Source organism: Acinonyx jubatus, chromosome C2 (assembly GCF_027475565.1).
Source record: "Acinonyx jubatus isolate Ajub_Pintada_27869175 chromosome C2, VMU_Ajub_asm_v1.0, whole genome shotgun sequence".
Classification (NCBI taxonomy): domain Eukaryota; kingdom Metazoa; phylum Chordata; class Mammalia; order Carnivora; family Felidae; genus Acinonyx; species Acinonyx jubatus.
In genome coordinates, this window is record NC_069384.1 from 144,296,990 (window position 1) to 144,313,467 (window position 16,478).

The 16,478-nt window shown below is 41.2% G+C and overlaps 1 protein-coding gene across 2 annotated transcripts in view; it reads right to left on the bottom strand.

Annotated features, from left to right (window-relative positions):
• Positions 1 to 374: 374 nt before the first annotated feature.
• GADL1 (glutamate decarboxylase like 1) overlaps positions 375 to 16,478 on the bottom strand; it is a 166,438-nt gene continuing 150,334 nt past the window's right edge. For both annotated transcript variants that reach the window (XM_027040854.2, XM_053221555.1), the window contains one exon: positions 375 to 586. In XM_027040854.2, the coding sequence (XP_026896655.1) occupies positions 413 to 586 (174 nt within the window). In that variant the 3' untranslated portion in view covers positions 375 to 412. The remainder of the gene's footprint in view (positions 587 to 16,478) is intronic.

The following is a 16,478-nucleotide window of genomic DNA, read 5'->3' on the forward strand; positions in this document are numbered from 1 at the left end:
CCTGTATTTCTAACAAGTTCCATGGCAATGTTGATGCTGCTAGTGGAGGGACCACCAATTCGAGAACCACTGCTTTCAACTATTAATTTACATGTTCTTGAAAAGGGTAATCGAAGCTTAGAACCCAGGCCCTGTGTGGTACTTACTAAATAAACTCTCTTCGAGGCTGTGTCCTAAAGACAATTTTTGAGCAAATCCATTTTTTCACTTCCTCCTTTCTAGCAACACTAGTGCCCAGGCAGCTAAAGAGTCCTTAACACTATTTGCTTAGCATTTCTGCTTTGACAGGCCAGACCAGGCCACCTTTCCTATTTCTCACCAGAAGGGCCACAGTCTCCATGTCCCCAGATGCCCTGGATCTGAAAGCCTCCCCAGGACAGGACCCGTGCCTCTGGGGAACCAAAAGCCACAGCTACATGTCTCTCCCCAGTAGGTCTATCTCGTCCAGGAGGAAGTCCATGTCCTCCCGGCTCACTTGAGGGCTGATCACCACCTGGCGGAAGAAGTTGACCTTCCCCCGGTGGGGCTGGTAGCCCAGCATCAGGCTTCCCTTCTTCATCATCCGCTCCTTAATGGTTGGGGCCACCTGCACGGGCGAGAGGAGGGAGGCAGTGAAAGACAGAGCGCATTCCTGCTGCATTCCAACCAGGCATCTGATACCCACTGGCATCCACTGTGGACCCCGTTCCCTTGCGCACAAGGTCAACGTTCATAATAATCTACTGAGAACCTGCAGCATATGAAGGCTGATCCAATGGCTTTAGATCAGTTAATTCATTTAACCTTCACAGTGACTTCATGAGGGAGATACAGAATCCCCATTTTTGGATGAGGATATTGAGGTACAAGGTGATCAGACAGTCTGAGGTCCCATGTTCAGAAAAAGTCAGTGAAAGAGAAGGCAGCCTCACCTAAGCCCACACTCTGAACCCTAAATCATTAGGCACTGCTGTCTCTTTCAAAACAACCCAGTGTCCCCAGAGAGCACAGACTTAAAAGTATCAAATGTCACATTCCCAACTTTGACCTAAAAACTCTTCCAGTTCAGGCATGTTTTTATTTTTTTAAGTTTTATTTAAGTTTGAGGGAGAGAGAAAGAGAGTGAGGGGGGAGGAGGAGAGAGAAAGAATCCCAAGCAGGCTACAGACTGTCAGTGTGGAGCCTGATGAGGGGCTCAAACTCACAAACCCTGAGATCATGATCTGAGCCGAATCAAGTTTGGGATGCTTAACCGACTGAGCCACCCAAATGCCCCTCCAGTTCAGGCATCTTAAATAAAGAAAATTAGCCTTGGGTGGGAAAACACACACACACACACACACACACACACACACACACACACACACAATAACAGTCTTGCATTGATTGTCTACAAAGGAAAACATGAATACAGATATTATGCACAGTTCTGCTTTGAAGACTAATATTTTACTAGTTTATTAATAGTATGTGTGAAACATAAACACTCTTTTATTAAGAGGTGTAAAGGCAGGAATAAAACAGGAAGCCCCTATTTTAAAGATTTCCAGGTAACACAGGGAAAATGGGACCTGATAATCCAACTGTACAAATTTTTCTAAAAGTTTAATGTTTGAAGAAATTAGTCCAATTTAAGAACCAAATGGAAAAATCAGTCCATTTTCATATCGGTAGTGTGACCACCCAAGAACTAGGTCATAAACTTTTAAAAGAGCAAAGCTGCTCTTTGAAATAGCAAGTCAAACAATTTAAAAGAGCACACTCTTCCTGGCTTGGAAAGGCAAGCAAAGGTTTTCCGTTTTCCTTTTAACTGGTTCAAAATTTGAGTGCGTCTACATGAACATATGATGAAAATATAATGAGTTTATGTTCTCATCTCCTCAGAAAGATGAGACTTACTTAATTCAGAAGGGAAGAAAGTATACATGAATAACACCAAGCATGATGTGCTTTGAAATTCCTTACGTTAGGGGCAAAATTCTCTGCTCCCGCAAGCCTATTTCAGGGTGTGACCATCCCACACCGTTCTAGTCTTTTTAAACATACCTATGTTTTGTCAGATATCCCCCTGAAAACAAGCCAAACTACTTTATCTGACATTCAACGTCATCTTGAGCTATTGCAAAGCTTATGGAAAAATTGGGGGTTTTAGACCTCTATTGGCAGGATGTGTTAGACTCACCCACAGAGCCTTCCAGGGGTGTGTAAGTACTTTTTCCCCGTATGTGCTAATTTTAGAACCTAAATCTTGCATAACGTGGACTACTCTAAGCCTACGACAGCAAAAACAAACATCCATTAAGCACAACCACATTGCCATTCTAGCAAAGTATTGGTGTTCTCTCACCGCATAATGAGACATGAAAAGAAAATCTATGAGCATGAAAGAAAAAAGATATAGAAAAAGAAGACGAAGTCAGAGGTCAAGTTAGTGAAAAAATATGAACGATCAAGTTCTACAGATTGCTGGAAGTATGTCACAAATTTTATCTGAGCTCTTTAGAGATTAGGAAAGCAGGGTTAAATAAACATCGTCTCCAATCTCTGCAAAATTTAGTGACAAATGTTCAGTGGATGCTAAAAGGAATCAAGTAGGGAACATTCTACATACCTATGCTCTACGTATATCTGTTTGAAATTCTTAAATATGAATGCTCCAAGCATCCACTGAGTTTTCTTGCCAAGCTCTGTATTTAAGTATCATTTGTTATTGGAATTATAAAAATCTTGTGAAATGATATATAAGCAAATGAAAGGTGAATGCAAAAAAAGAGAGTGCTTTCCATAAAAACTAATTTGCAGCCTTTGGAAAGGCTGGATGAAGTCGGGGGGGGGGGGTTGCTAAACATCCCCGCAAGTCAGGTGCAGGAACAGAACTGGAAAAGCCTTCAAGCAGAATCTAGAGTCTAGACTGATTCTGCACACAGATGGCCACACAGCTGCCACACCCTCACTCTGCTTACAGAAACAGGGGCTGGACGGGACAGATGACTCCTGTAGTTAACGTAAGAACGGTAAAGGCCCTTTGATCATCGGATCCCGACTCAAGAAAAACCTCACTTACTTTTGGAAAGCTTTTAGAAAAAATCCTCATTTGACAGGGAAAAGAAAACAGCAGCCTCCCACCGAAAGATGGGGGAAATAAATACACATAGATATATTTTAAGTTAAAATGTATAAGTCACGTATGCATCACATTTTCTTCTAGGAGTATTTGTTGTAACTGACCAATCCTCACCACCTTGGGTAGGAGGGTTTCTTGTGTAACTATGGATGTGAATGTGTGCGTGTGCATGTAGGTGTGTGTGTGTGCACATGTCTGTGCACAAGCACATGTACATTACACTTTCTAACCCACCGTTTGTCATTTAGTGCTCTCAAAAACCTTCCTGTTTTGTCACAAAGCAACGAGGAACCATGGTTTGACTCAGGTTCATGACAAAGGTACATTTAGTTTTATTTCAAACAAGTGGCCTCTTGATGTAAATGGAAGGTATGAGGGAAAAATACAATAGCACCATTGCCGATAACTATAACGTGGGTCACATAACACACATATCTGGCCAGGAGAGTCACAGACTATCAGTTTTAGAGCTTATGGATTGTGGTTCTGCCGACTTTTTTTTTAAATAAAAATTCCTTTCATATTCATCTCTTTCTTCCTCTTGGTACCCAGGGGCATATAACAGGCTCTGGACTATAGCCAATTTTAAATTTAAAACAGGCATGTTCTTGGCTCAAGCCTAGTCTTCATTGTCTATTCCTGTTTACTTTTCAATAACCCTATTTCCCCCTTCCCAGTAATATTTTATGCCTTCCCTTTGGAGAGCATTAGAATTTGGATCCCAGCTCACAAAGTGTCAGAGGCTCACACGAGGCAATTATCAAAATGAATCTGTCAGTTTTGCCTTTCTTGTGAGCAAACCAAAAATATTCTCGAATGTGTGCAAGAAAGATAAAAGAGGACCCGTCGGCTCTTTCAATATAAAGATATTTTGGGTCTTTACAATTCTTGTCATTGTAGAATGGGCCTCCGCGGCTAAATACACATATACATGGGAACCAAACTTCTAAGCCACCTTTTGCCACTGATGTTCAAAAAATTATAAATAAATGACTAAATATCTATGTGACTCAGAACAAACTAAGCAAGGGTTTAGCAGTACAACACTTATTGTATTTATGTGCCCATGCATATATGATTAATTCCTAGAGATGATTAATCACTCCTAGGCAAGAAGGGAAGATCTCCTTGATCTACGAACGCTTTGCGGGGAAAAGCAAGCCATAAGCCACACCAGGGCTGATACTCACTAAATCTCTGTCACAGATTGTAATTGTAGCAGTGGGACTGGTTTACCCTTGTTGCAACAAATATTTTACCAACTCTTCACAATCTCCAATGTGCTTTCACATATCTGATTCCCACAAACTCACATTAAAGCTTATTTGAAAGGAACCCGTGTTTTGCAATTTAGAGACCAAGAATGGTCTCATTAACGGCCAGCTTATCATATTTGCACCTAAAAAAAAATCACCTATTTTCTATTTATAAAACTCCACGCACAACCCAATGCTGGATAACCTGGATATTCTCTTTTGCTGATCGAAGCAGAGAAATAGTCCTAATCTGACAGGATGGGATATTCACAGGGGAAAGAAAATATGCACAAACTAAATGTAAGTATCTGAATATCGCCCCTAAATGGAGCATGCATGGAGGAAAGCAATTTGGTAGGAGTGAGATTGCTTTCCAGCTCTCAATTATTTTACTGCTGGTTTTCCTTCAAATTGTAAATCAAATTCTTTTCGCATGCCTCAGTGCCCTGGTCCCTGCATCTTAAGTGGAGGAGGATCCTGACATTTCTATTTGGTTGCACAGAAACTTAATCGACACGTTTCTGTAGGATTGCTGTCCCCCCACCCCCGCCACCTTAAATTATGTTCCAGCAATGATTTAGTCATTTAAACAGAATTCTGTTGTCACAGTCCTGCAGCATAAAATAGCATTTGATACTTAAAAGTTGCTTAAACCCAAGGGAAAAATAGAAAACGAAACTCTCATTCTGGCCAACTACAGTAATTTGATAACAAGTAACTGACCAGACACTAGCATAGGCTTTCAAGAAAATAAAATTTCATGTCCCTTAAGTGGTATTTCTTCTTAAAAATTTGTAACATATTTAAGGTTGACAGTAACACATTTTCGATACACAAAGTGTCTCTCAAACTCAGGGAGGAGGTTTATTTTTTCCAATGCATTGCAGAAATACTTTTGTGAAATGCAACAAATGCGAACTATTGATTGAAAATGAATTACTAAATAAAAATGTGGTAAAAGACAGAATAACTACAAGCCCCATTAAAAAAATTTTTTTTAATTCAACAGTAAAGTTAATCTGTTAACGTGTCGTCAAAGTTTCTAAGCAGGAGCTCTTGAGTTCCATATTTTTCTTATCACAGACTGGGAATATTCAGTTCATGGATCTGCAAAGGGCTAGAGATGACCTTTTGAAGTGTCTGCTGCTCTGTTTTAACTCCCTTGGCTCCTTGTGGGTATAGATTATGTTAGTTATGAATCTCGATGTTATTTTGCATGTTTATTTACGCCTCTTGCCATGGTCTCCGTGCCATTTTGAATGCTGTCTTGTATTCCATCACAACACTATGCCTTAGTTTACCTAAATCATCTCCCAGTTGTTAAATCTTGGGCCTGCTTCAGTCATAATGGCATTTCAGTGAAACCATGGACCCAATCATGAAACCTCTACATCAGTGTTTCAAAAACTCGTGCAAAGATTATAATAGTAAATGGCTCAAAACGGTCTAAACTTCAGGACCCACGTACGCCTATTCCCATTATCTGCTGTGCAGGTGAAATCAAGTCACATTTTTTTCACCTGTAGAATACACAGCATCACAACACCTAGGGTGGCTGTGAAGACAAATCCATAATTAAAAGAGATGATGCTTTTGCAGCTAATATGAGGGACAAATACTATGTAAGCTTCTACTCTGACTCTAGACAACAATACGACCCAGAGCTTCTAATAAATCCAGACAGACTTGTAATTTTGCTAAATTCTCCCACAAACCATGAACAAATCAATGCTCCTCAAACTCCAGATTTTTAGAGCTATTGTCTCAATTTCAATTTAATTAACCTACATTCCATTTTCTCCAAGGAAGCAAAGATTCTTTGGAGGTAGGAGGCTAAACTCACAATAATTTGCAGATATTGTGAGTAGAACAAACAGTGGGCAGGCAAGCTAATAAACTGAAGAGTAAATTACGAGACTAGTATTGTAATTAACATCTTGTTCTAAGATTACCTTGCCTGAAAGAAACTTATGTCAAATGCGGAAAATTATCTACAATATTTTTCTCTCTATGAAAAGTCACTTGAGGGGCACCTGGGTAGCTCAGGCAGTTGGGCGTCCGACTTCGGCTCAGGTCATGATCTCACGGTTTGTGGGCTCGAGCTCCGCATCAGGCTCTGTGCTGACAGCTCAGAGCCTGGAGCCTGCTTTGGATTCTGTGTCTCCCTCCCTCCCAGCCCCTCCCTCGCTCATGCTGAGAAATAGACATTAAAAAAATAGACATTAAAATAGACATTAGTGTCTGTCTCTCTCAGAAATAGACATTAAAAAAAAAAAAGAAAAAGAAAAAGTCACTTGAAAGAGTTTTAAATTTGCCTCTATCTACACTAAACTCCATACCTCCTTGGCCTCTTCTGTATTCCCCACAACAGTTTATGGACATACCGAGACCACACGTCTCCATACATGGTTAAGCAAAGACACACGAAGAAAGGAATAAAATGGAGGCTAATGTTCAGCTGCTATACTTGACTGTTAGTTATTTTAGATCTGAGAGACGAACTTTTTTCTTTAAAGGGTTAGCTAGTAACTATTTTAGGTTTTGTTAGCCATGCAATCTCTGTTGCAAATACTCAACTCCCCCATCACTAGCACGAAAGCAGCTCTAGACAATATAAATGAGCAACGCCGCGTTCTGTTAAAACTTTATGTAGGGACAATGAAATTTAACATATGGTTTTCACATATCAGGAAATACTGAGCTGCTCGTGATGACCTTTCAACCAGTTCAAAATGTTAAAGCCATTCGTAGTTCCTGGGCTATAAATCAATAGGTGATGAGCTAGATTTGGTTGTGGACATATGAACCGACTCCCTGGTCAAAATGGAAAGATACGCGATGATATGTAAAATCTACCCTTTCGAAGGAAAAAGCACATAGAAACTTCTATTCATTGGTTTTTTTCTTTGTGTTTTGTTTTGTTTTGTTTTCAGAAATTCTACATTGAGTCAGGAAATGCCAACAGTCTTCTTGATTGTCCTTCTCCAGCAGAGCATGAAACTGGTACCACAGATGGGTGGACAGGCTTTGTCACTCTGACTTTCTTCCAGCACTTATCCCTGACCAATCCCGAAAAGTAACTTGCTTTATACTTTCTTCTCAAATAATCTGATTTCCAATACAAAGCCTTGCCAGTAACTAACGTTATACACTTGTCAAAACCCATAGAACTGTATACTTTCAGAGGTGAGCTCTATCTGTATGTAAATTTTTAAATTAATAAATGAATTCCTTTAAAAATAAAAGAGGCTCGGGGCGCCTGGGTGGCTCAGTCGGTTGAGCGTCCGACTTCAGCCCAGGTCATGATCTCACGGTTCGTGAGTTCGAGCCCCGTGTCGGGCTCTGTACTGACAGCTCGGAGCCTGGAGCCTGCTTCGGATTCTGTGTCTCCCTCTCTCTCTGCCCCTCCCCAGCTCGCACTCTGTCTCTGTCAAAAATAAGTTAAAAAAAAAAAAAAACTAAAAAAAAAAATTCAAAAAAAAATAAAAATAAAAGAGGCTCTAAGAAGACATGGAGCTATAAGAGATCAGGCAAATAACTTTAATTCCCAAAGCCCAGTTTCCTCATCTCTAGGCAGGAGATGATAATAGGATAGTGCCCCTTCATTCAACTGATAAAATATGGAATATGATACTATAGTGCAGCATGTAATGCGAACAGACGGTACATGATGAAGATTAATATTCTTATTCAAACAAAGTCTAGAGCACAAACTCTAGAAAGGAAACGGAGGTCTAAATTGGGATGTTTCTTTCCAGTTCTGTCACTCACCACATGTCCTTAAGCAAATCACGTAATTTCCCCATAGCCCTGAAATGAGAAGGGTCATGGTAACCACTTTTGGGTGCACAAGATAAAACTATTTTGGACACAGTGGCACTTGAAGTTTTTCTTCATGGTGAGCGGTGCGGCCTAGTGGAAATTGACTGGCTCAAAGTTTTTATAGAGGCTCTACAGCACATTACATCAAACATTTAAATGTACCCACTGTGCTTATTAAATGTGATTCACACATGATAATGGAAGATTTCAGGTGAGTTGTGGGTGACTAAGCTAACATAATCTTTTGTTTGATGTCTGATTTTCCACTTTCTCTTTTGCATTTTGAGGCGACTTTTAGAAAACAGCAAATATTTTTATATATCCCTGTACAATTCCTCTGTCCCCGCCCTAATTTTTCCTGATGGCTAAATAAACTGGAGTTTACTGAGTGACCAATTTTCCTGTTTCCTCAGGACAGATCAATTTATACCTATAATTATCAATACATGCCTTTCATTATTATAAGTGAGTCTAGATGCTGAGTTATAGGTTTAGAATAACCATACATAAACCAAGAGGCTAGTTTAGACTCACCTGGGACCTAATTCCTGAAATTCGATGTGGCTTTGGACCAACATTTGACTCCTCTGGGACTCACCGTCTTCTGTCAAGACCTGATAATCCCTTGTAGGATTGTCAGGTGGACTGAATGAAATAATACATTTGAGTGTACCAAGAATAGAATCTGGCACCTTCTAGACACTAGTATTATTAGTTTCTTAAAATGAATTTGTTTTTAATCAATTTACATTCATACCTGGTCTTTTATCACATTCTTTCATTATCATCTCTTGAGAGATGAGCATTTGAAAATTATGTGAAAACACGATTTGTAATTTATTCTTTCTCCCCAAAGCATCTAAACTGTATTTAAATAATTCTGAGATGTTGTGAGTTAGGAGTTTTAGAAATTAAATCTCGCACCTCATGTATGCCACTTCTGTATTAATCTTCCATTTAAGTTCCAAGTTTTTCCCAACACTTAGCAAAGTAAACTTCTTTTTCTTTTAAAAAGTAACACAGTAGTTGAGCATCTTGGCAGTTTGGCGGTGGGGGTGGGCAGTGGGCAGGGAAAGAAGCTTTCCACTGAAATGTGTTGTGGGCAGGGATGAGTTTCTATTGTATGTTAGAAATTTCCACGTGTCATATAAGTATTTTGCAGGAAGCAGAAATACTTTCTAAGTAAAAATTTACTTCTTCTTTGGACACGTGGAAAAGTCGTAAACTGAAAAGGTCATCTGTCCCCATATCCATGAGCTTGTGCCCAAAATTGTACGGTCTGCTTGTGCTGTCCCACCACTTATATTTTTATCAAAGGAAGACCAAAGAGAAGTATTAGGTGTTCCCCAAATGTGTCTGGAGATACAAATCAACTGGATCAGGGGGTCCCAATCCAGAGCATCTGAATTTGAATCTCAGTGTGTTAGACCTGGTCGTCTTCATATTTACCAGGCACTTCAAATGCTTGTTATCATGACGCAAGTTTGAGAACACGGCGAATGACAGTCCTTTACCTAAGGACCCCGGGAGAGGTGATGATGGGATGAGAGGTGAGAGATGTTTGGGACCAGAAAAACAACTTTAAGAGAGGAGGGGAGAGGAGATTGGGAATCTCCCCCTCCTGAATTTCTTATGTCAATTTTATAATAAAATAAGACTTAGCTGGCAGGAGATACTGTGATCCTGAAAAATAGAAAATAAAGAAATAATAAGCCAGTCACCTTCAAAGAAATTGCTGGCCAACTTTTCTATGAATTGTAAAACCTGATAAAGTGTTCAAAACACTTAACCGTGGCCCAGGAAACAATAAAGCTCTTTGTCTTGATTGCCAGGAGAATCAATTTGCCTCTTTCCATATATTTTCTGCCATTCCTTACCTGTCCAATTCTCTTCTTACTCCTGCACACAACACTCACTCATTCCCCTGGTATCTGCCCCCCATAATTTAGATCTGAGTTACATCGGTATAAATCTCCGAGCTTAAATTATGTAAAATTGGTGGCCTATAGCCCATGAAATCAGATGCATCTAAAGGATCATTTCAGCTTGGCAGAACATGGAGAAATAGGCCACACTTAGAGTGGACATACCTCTTTTCAAATAGGGATTTTTTATCCATATTTTCCTCCAGAGTATATCTCAAAATCAGACGCGCACAAAATGAAAAAGTGTTTCGACTTCAAAGCACTGTCCTGTTCATGCCCTTTCCAATACAGAGGAGCTAAGCCACGAAAACAGAGTTTAGAATCCTGGAAAGGCCGAAGGACACAGTTAGCTTCACATTTGGTGTTTACAACGGGGAAATGACAATGACGGCAATTCCAATAAACCTAATGTCAGTCATATATTCAAGGCAGCTGAAATGAACAGTCATAAAAATAAACCAAACTGAACTGAAAGCGTTAGCTGAAGAATGGACACAATAAACGTTTTACACACTCTATAAAGCAAAAACTTAATCCTCAATTGTGTCACAGGAGCCATGTGAGCTAATAGCTGCTCGGTAACTGTTGTGGGCCAACCCCCAACTTTTCGCCCATTTTGGGAGATCCCTGTCTCGTTCTTTAATTTGACAAGTTATTCGGTAATTCTTTCCTTAAAATGGCAGCCGCCCTGGGGTCCTATCACCTCGCTGGGGGCTTTTGTGTCTAAGTGTTTTGGATTGCTTGCCAAGACTCTCTGCATTTCACGTCTGAAGGTCAAGGGTGCTCAACACCTCCCAGTGCTTCAACTAAACCTGCCCAAGGAAGAGTCACGTTGCCCAAAATGCCAACGATGCCCCTGTTGAGAAACATGGATCATGAGCCCCTTGTGCTCCACGGATACCTCCCACACTCTATCTTGACACCTCCGGGTCCTTTTGGTTTCTCTCAAGAGTTCTGACCCTTGCTTTGGTCCAGAACACAGGACTCAACTGATGACTCGGCAAAGGGAATGGGATCTTCAGAGGCCAACAGCACTTTCTATTGGCTCCCTTAGGCCCTTTTTATTTTAATTTTTTCCTGCTTTACTGAGGTATAGTTGACAACGAAAAACCGTGTGTAATTACAGTGTACAATGTGACTTTTTGCCGTACATATACATTGTGAAGGGATGGCTCAAAGATTCTTAACATACTCCAAGAGTATCACCCCATGCGAGAGGATAAAATGAGTATCGTCCAGGTTTCTCCCTAGGTCCTCTGGGCGGTGGTCCATATTTCTAAATGCTGCATCTGGCAGGGCAGGGACACAGCTTGGAAGCCTCCAGCTAGTTCCAGCATGACTGCCTTCTAGAGCCAGGGGCTCAGACTCACCAGCTTTTTGCGACAGGGAGGTACATTCATATCCTTCCCACACACTCATGAGGTAAGGAGCACCCAGTACGCCTTCTAAAGTGGATGAGAGTCTGATTCCTTTCCCAACAGGCTTTCCCAGGGTAACTTTCCCTGAGAAGTCTTTTCCCCTTGGACAACTGGCAAAGGGCAACTGGCAGCTGAAATTCTGTCTTCTGACTCAGCCATTACCAACAAGCCTCTAACTGCCAGTGAGGCTGTTTGAGGCATAAATGCCAAACCCCTACCCAGCGGCAGCGCAGGCACAGATGTGGGAGGTGGTCCTCTGTTGGCACAGCAATAATTTTAAGGTGCAGAACCTGCATTCAGGCTCAGGAGGCTAAGCTTCCTGAATTGCAGAATTATGGGCTTTTAGAGTAGATTCTGGGCCTGACAGGCAGGGAGTAAAACAGGAAGTGATCCCATGATGTTACGCTGCTCTGAACTGAGAGACATCTTACTCTGCCCAGCCTGCCGACACGTCCGAATTATGCCTCGGTGAGGTGCTCACTGGCCCGAACCCACCTACCTGCAGCCACTCCCCTGTATCCTCATCTCGCTTAGAGGTTGTTTTGTTTTGTTTGCACTGATATTTGCTTCTGGAGTAAACTGAAGTCCAAATTGTCTTTTTGACCTTTTCTGGTTTGGTAGAATACAGCTGTCCACTGACTACCCCCAAGTTAGCTACACACAGAAGATACACTCTCACCTCTTCCTATGGCTTGTCTTTGCATGTCTATTTATAAGTGCTTTGCATATCATTTCACTGCACTTAATTTACTGAGCTCTAGTGTATCCTAAAATGCCTGGTGTTTCGACCTCAGAGGCAAAACCCGAACTTTTAAAGACAGATGTTTTATGTACCTCACTTTTCTTTCTTTCTTTCTTTACTAAATCAAAGAGAGCTACCATGAGGGTATTTAAAAATAATTATTGTTCCTGTATTACTCATAAAAATATTGAGAAAATAAGTGTTATGTTCCTTGCTGAAATCTTTATAAATGCTCATAAAGGGTTTTTTTTTTTTTTTACAATTAGTGCTGTAAATAGCAAGCAACAGCTTTTAACAGCAACCCAGACCGCTTACTTAAGTAACAAAATGCTTTAGGTTTGCACATTTTGTGCAAATTAACAAAAGTGATTATGCATTCTTCCTTATGGAGCTCACTCAACACTCTTTAAGTGCTTAAAATTGGACGTTGCCTCTTCCTCAAAGTCATGGGGGTCCGGTTGGTTCCAGGGGACTACAGGCTAGAGAGGGCTGCAGAAGGGAAGCAGGGATGCCAGAGGGGCAGGAAGAAGGCCCAGAGCAGACAGGGCCCTTCTTGGCCTAAAGCAAGCCCCACCTTAGCTGTCTTTAATATATTAGAGTTCTATGTGAGAGTTTGTGGGACAACAAGGGCTCTGCCAGGTAAAAACAAAACAAAACAAAACAAAAACAAGTTTGAACTTGATTGGCAATGTATTTGTTATTATTATTCAAGACTGACCGTTTTGAGATATCCAAAAAATACCCCTCAAGATGTTAGCTAAAGGGATGCCTCGTTACATGTTGAGTCTAAGGGGCGAGGGGGGCTCTTGGTTGACATTCTTGACCAAGTTGGGGAAACTGAGGAAAGTCACAGAGAAACAGGTTGCAGAGTTGAGGATATGTCACACACGGCCAACCTGTGTCCAAATGTAGCAACAATGAATAATTATTGGCCGTTTCACATAACTGAACCTCAAGTATATCCTAGCACAGCTGCACTACGGAGCTGTATCACCTCCCATCTAAGGGCCGGTTTGTTTCTCCCACGTGATCATCATTCCATTCCTGTGCTTTTACTCTCCCATAATCACCCCAGAGTTTCAACTTATCCATTTGCCATTTGAATGGCTTCCATTTGTAAACCACTTGTTCATGTTCCTTGACCGTTTTGTGTGATCGTCTTTCACTGATTTAGAAGAACGCTTTATTACTAAGAACATCAGCTATCTGATTGCTTCACATGGTGCAAGTTGTTTATCTGCTTTTAATTTTGTTTTGGTTATTTCATGTACAGTCTTATTATGTATACAGTCAGACCTATCAACTACATCTGTATTTTTTTTCCAACACTCGTTTTACCCTAGGCCAGTTAAATAAATATGGTTTTCTGATTTGATTGTGATGCTTAAAACCTTTAATCCATTTGAACGTTCCATATGCACCTTACATAAGTTAGAGATGCACTCCTTGTATTTAACCAGGAGTCTCAACATCACTGAGGGAACAAGCCTGCCTTTCCCCAGCATGTATTGGGAATACATATGAATACTTAGGTCTCAGCTTCCTATTCTGTAAGATTGATATGTCTATTCTTAGAATAATCAAGCTGTTTTATTTATTGCAGTCCATAAAATATCAAACGCCCCTTTCAGCATTCACCCTTCTCAAAATGTTCTTACCTATTACTACCCACCTGCTCTCTTAGATGATATTGAAAAACACTGTGACAAGTTAAAAACAAAAACAAAAACCTTTCCATGATTATGATTAGAATTATATTCACGCTGCATATGAATTAGGAAAAAGTCAATCTTCTTATGTAGAATTTTGGTGTTTTTCAGCTTCTAAATGAGGTAGTTTTGTTTTTGTTTTTTTTAAATATGGCTGCATGGTTTTTGGCATTCCTCTCAAAGAGATTTCCCGACCTGGAGAGGATTGGTGGCAGGCTAGGCACCAGTAATGTGGTAGATGTTGCACACCTCCAAGGTGAGGTTAGGAGAGGTACAGCAGTGTCCAGCTGATTCTCAGGGACCCTGGCTTCTTGAAGTCTAACTATCCCGAGCCCACCCCCTATGATGAACCCCAAGCCACCCGGAGAGGCGTCAGGTAGGGCTCTGGATGACAGGCCCAAATGAGGTCCCAGCCAAGGGCCGGCATTAACCATCAAGTATGAGTGAATATGCTTCCAGAATATTCCAGCTCCAGCCACCGAATCACCCTCAGCTATTTTAGTCCTCCCAGATGAGGCTCCCGACATCCCATCCCCTCTGGGCTCTGTCTGAATTCTTAACCTCCGAAAGCCACGAGCATAATAAAATGGCTGTTTAAAGCTGCTTCATGTGGCATAATTCGTAAAACAGAAATTGTTACTGGGAATTAAAGTTTTGGGGGGGGTGTCCTTAAAGTTTTGTACTTTTGCAGTTTTATTCTATAGGTACTATAATTATTTAACTCTTAGAGACTTCATGTATTTTTTGCTATTGTGGTTGAGAAAAATTATTCTAAAAGGCTCCCTTCTGATATAAATTTCAATTCTCCAGCTCCTAGGTTCTTACTCTTTGTGCAAGGAAAAGCTTTTTTAGATATTCAACTTCGCACGTCTATGGTAGCCAATTTCGCAAAGCTTTTTATTTGATGTCCTTGGGTGTTATAGAGACAGACTCACACAATCTAAAACGAACACATTTGAGTCTTCTCCTCTGAAATATTTTAAAGCCCATGTCTTTTTCTGGTTGTCACAGTGGTTAGCGCTCCCAGAACAACATCGACGCGCAGCAGCGAGGGGCAGATGTTCCTAATTTGTTAGTGAGCCTACCCCGAGAAGGCTTTTAATGTTCGGTAGATATTAATCGAAGACATCATACAAGCAAACAAAGGACACAACCGTGAGACTACCGGCAAGGCTTAACATTAATTTTGGTCATTCAGCCTATGTTTTTTGTGTTTTGGGTCTTTTTTTTCTCTCTTGCTTCATTTTAAGTGGGAGAAATAATTTTGGAATACTTTCGTAATTGACTTGGCCAGAGACAGGGAGAAGATGATGAAATTGCTTTTTTAAAGCCCGCATGTGCTTAGCTTTTGAAACAACGGGCGTTCTGCTGAATGGAGCAGTAAAAACGGAATGTGCGCGGCAACACCGTGCGCGAGGCTGGCTAATCAATCAGACAGGTTCGGGGGCTCCAAAACCACGACATAAATTAAGTTCTTCAACCTGTGTGAGTGGATTACTGTGCAGCTCCCTGAAATAATCCTCCCGTCTTTGAACGCTGTCCTGACCCAGTTTGGGGAAGTATCTTTAATATCTGGTTCTACTCCGCTGACCTCCAGGCAGAAGAGCCAGACCCGATCTGCATTTAACAGGCAACTTTCACCTGCAGGCCCACAAAAGGGTCAGCTTTCTTTAAACAGGAAATTGAAACTCCTATCACACGGCCAGCTTTTTAGGTGATTTTACTTTCTATTTTATCACCCCGACAAATGGGAGGAAGGCAAGGCTGTGGAATAACTTAAGTGCCTCAGAATGGCGCAGACCTATTGATGCAAGTAAATCAAAATCCGTTGACTGGGCCTGCTCTTACTCACCGCTGATTATTTGTCAAGTCGCGGGCCCTCGCCCCAGAAAGAAAAGCAGAAACACACGTGTAGGAGACGAGCCTGAGTCGGGGTTGCTAGAACAAAATCCGGAACAATAAGCCACCCGGACGAGGAGTGGGCCTGTGAAGTGCTCACAGGAAGCAGTAACCGGGAGATTTCACAGCACACTCCGGTTACCTAAGTGATGGGCAGGAGGACGGATGACTGGGAGACTGGGAGGGGGGCGCTCACTCATTGCTATAGTACAACTAAGTGAAACCTAAGGAATACAGCTCAAACTAAGGTGCATTAGGTTAGATCCAGGATGAATCCCGCTTTAGAGGAACCCAGGTAATTCTTGTTTGGCTCTAGTTTTCCCTGCATTAGACAGGGAACTAAAGCCCTCACACCCTGAGGATACTACGCACTTAGATTTCCGTAGGCAAAGTCCAGGCAACTGCTGGATGATTCTAAGCGACTGTTCAATGAGTATCTACCATCATAAAAGTGGTTTGGTCAGATAGAAAGATGGCGTCAACCTCCAGCACAGGGGTTGGCAAATGTTTTCCGTAAAGGGCCAGACGGTAAATAGTTTAGGTTTTGGAGGCTACATAGTTTCTGTCATGACTACTCAGGTTTTAAGTGAAAGTAACCACGGAT